Raw genomic sequence first — 2616 nt, forward strand, 5'->3', positions numbered from 1 at the left:
GTTTGCTACCCTTAATTCCAGAGTTTCATTTTAATTCTTTATTTATCCTTTTCTGTAGTAAACTTGCCATCCTCATCAAATGATGATCATGATAAAGTAGGAGTTGAAATAAGAATTAGGTTAATATACATGTATAACTGCTAAATATTACTAATTGGTAGTTGATTTTATGATATTAATGAAATGTATAGTTTGACTAGTTATGTATTTGTACTGGTAGGAAAACCAGGAATAGCTATTGTACAGGATATTGTGCGCTCATCTGCATAGATTAGTCCTGATGTTTAGAAACTGCAAGTGGTGTTTACATGAAAGGGCTTCAGAATGAGAATTCAGTACTTTAGTTTTTGGAGTAGCAGAAAATAAGGTTGGAAATACAAAACTGTTTTATATCCCCCGTCTCCCTCCCCTCCCCTCCCTTTCCTCGCAATCTCGGCCACCCTCTCCACACATCTTGCTCCCTTAATGTTTTACTTCTTTTCAATGTTAATGTATTTTACTATCACTAAAACTTATTTTAGTGTGCTTGAAGTTTTTAGGTATTGTCATATTTAGCTGTAACATACTTTAGGGATAAGATGAATTCTTTTTTTCTTTCTCTCTCCAATCGTGTCTTACATTTGCATAAATTAGGATTTAGTAGCAAAACAGACCTATCTTCTCATAGATCAAAGATTCAGGAAGCCTAAATGCTCACAATTATCTGTGAGCTATTAAAAAGAAACAATTTTGAGCTATAGATACAAGGAAACAGTTTTGACCCCTTTTTTCTGGAATGAAGGTATTGCTAGATTTGCATATCTCAGGAGGTAAGATATATCTTGGCTAGGCAGTGAGGATAATTCCAGGCCGTACTGCTGCTAGGCCTTGCACCGGTTGGGTCTCTGGCATCGACTAAGTAATGGTTTTTGTTTCCTTAGGTCGGGCGACCCGCGGGAAGTCATTGGCTACCATGACTTGGATGCTCCCGATGATACAGATCTCTTTTAACCTTGACGCCGCCTGCCCAATTGTACGCACCGTTCCAAATATGAGGTCTCAGTTTAGCCGTTATTGTTACATCTCTTGGTAACAGGTGATGTTGTTTGAGAGATTGGGGGGAGAGGTTTTTCCCAAAAGAAGTGACGTTGGGCGGTAAAGCTTGCTGTTATGTCATAGTTTAATGTGGCTCTTGCCTCTACCATTCAAGAGCCATGTGTGTTGAGCAGACACATGTGTTATAGGTTTCATATTACTGGAATTTCTTAGTTTTACTCTTATTGTACAGAAAGTGGACTCCTAAGTACTAAGAAAAAATTTGTTTATATGTTTACTCAGAAGGCCCCAGTTTTCATTTCATAGACAAAATATCAAGACTTGGACTCCCAGGATTACTCCCCACAATGTGCCATTCAACATTATCTTTGCAAAATTGTTACCAAGAGGCAGGACATAGCTATGCTCTTGTCTGGGGCTCTCCTCAGCACAAACCATAGTTCATGCCATCAGAAAATAATATTTCTGGATTATTTAATTTATTTTCACCTTTCCTTCATTGTCATTATTATTTGCCTGTGGATTTAAAAGGTATATTATAGAAATATTACTTTCTTTGTAACAAAATAGCTTACTGAACCTGTAATAGGAAAAAATGCCTCTGCTAAACTGCTTTGCTTATTGCTTCCCAGGAAGGTGTTGCGCTCTTGTCACGTCTGCACTCGGTTCCAGCAGCAACACATTGGTGTCAGCTCTTAATGTATTTTATCCCTCAAATAATAAAGAGTGCCTTAGATGACAAGTGCACTTCCCTTTCAGCAGTCTGTCAATCTGTGTGTAAAATTTGTTAAGTTATCTTTTGTATGAGTGTAATACATGTCCAATCCTTTCTCTCCAACAGGGTTGGATATAGGGACCTTGATGCACCCAAGGAAGACTACTAGTTCCTCAAGACTAATTGAATATTGTGGACCTTCAAGTCAAAGCCAAGTGTGTTCACTGTTGAGCAGTTATGTAACGGCAACGACAAAGAACTTGCAATATCATCGTCATTGAATTTTCTTCCTGCGATGGAATGTGGCTTACGAATCATTGCGAAATGGTTAGAGTTAGGTTTATGAAGATTTTACCAAATTGACTTCAACTTGAGAGCTGGTGGACTTCATTGTACCAGATATTGCCTTTACACATTGTCTTCATGTTAGGATTTTTGTAAAGAAGTCAAGTGTGTGATTTACATTGAACAAATATTTGGCTTGTTCATCTTGGGGGTTTATTACAGACTTCTATTCATGGATAGTATAGCTTCATCCTTGCAATGTCTTTAATATATTTTGTATTATCATCAGTGTATTATTGTTAATATACCATCAAGTACCATTTTCATTACCTTTTTGAATAACACTTATTTGGGCTGCAGTGTTTGTATAGTTCATATAGTTCATAAATGGTGAATATTTTTATTGCGACAAATGTCAGATTATTCTGGTTGTACTCCATCAGAACTAAATTTGGTTTTAGTAATCAGTTATTTGTGTATTGATTCATATAATGAACAACTCTTTTCATTTTTCTTTGGTTTTGCTTCCCTTGCCCATTTTGGCTTTTCACGTCTCAGAAAAGTGTAAAATGTTCCGGATT

At 36.7% G+C, this 2616-nt stretch overlaps 2 protein-coding genes across 2 annotated transcripts in view; both read left to right on the forward strand.

Annotated features, from left to right (window-relative positions):
• Positions 1 to 2546, forward strand: part of LOC119586498 (serrate RNA effector molecule homolog) — a gene marked incomplete in the record, with an annotated part of 17399 nt that extends 14853 nt beyond the window's left edge. The window contains 2 exon segments of the mRNA XM_037935237.1: positions 921 to 1012; positions 1877 to 2546. Of these exon segments, the coding sequence (XP_037791165.1) occupies positions 921 to 990 (70 nt within the window).
• The window catches only part of LOC119586676, a 2591-nt gene continuing 2049 nt past the window's right edge, over positions 2075 to 2616 (forward strand). Inside the window, exon 1 of the mRNA XM_037935411.1 lies at positions 2075 to 2083. Within this exon, the coding sequence (XP_037791339.1) occupies positions 2075 to 2083 (9 nt within the window). The remainder of the gene's footprint in view (positions 2084 to 2616) is intronic.

This window comes from Penaeus monodon, chromosome 21 (assembly GCF_015228065.2).
Source record: "Penaeus monodon isolate SGIC_2016 chromosome 21, NSTDA_Pmon_1, whole genome shotgun sequence".
In the NCBI taxonomy this organism is placed as follows: Eukaryota; Metazoa; Arthropoda; class Malacostraca; order Decapoda; family Penaeidae; genus Penaeus; species Penaeus monodon.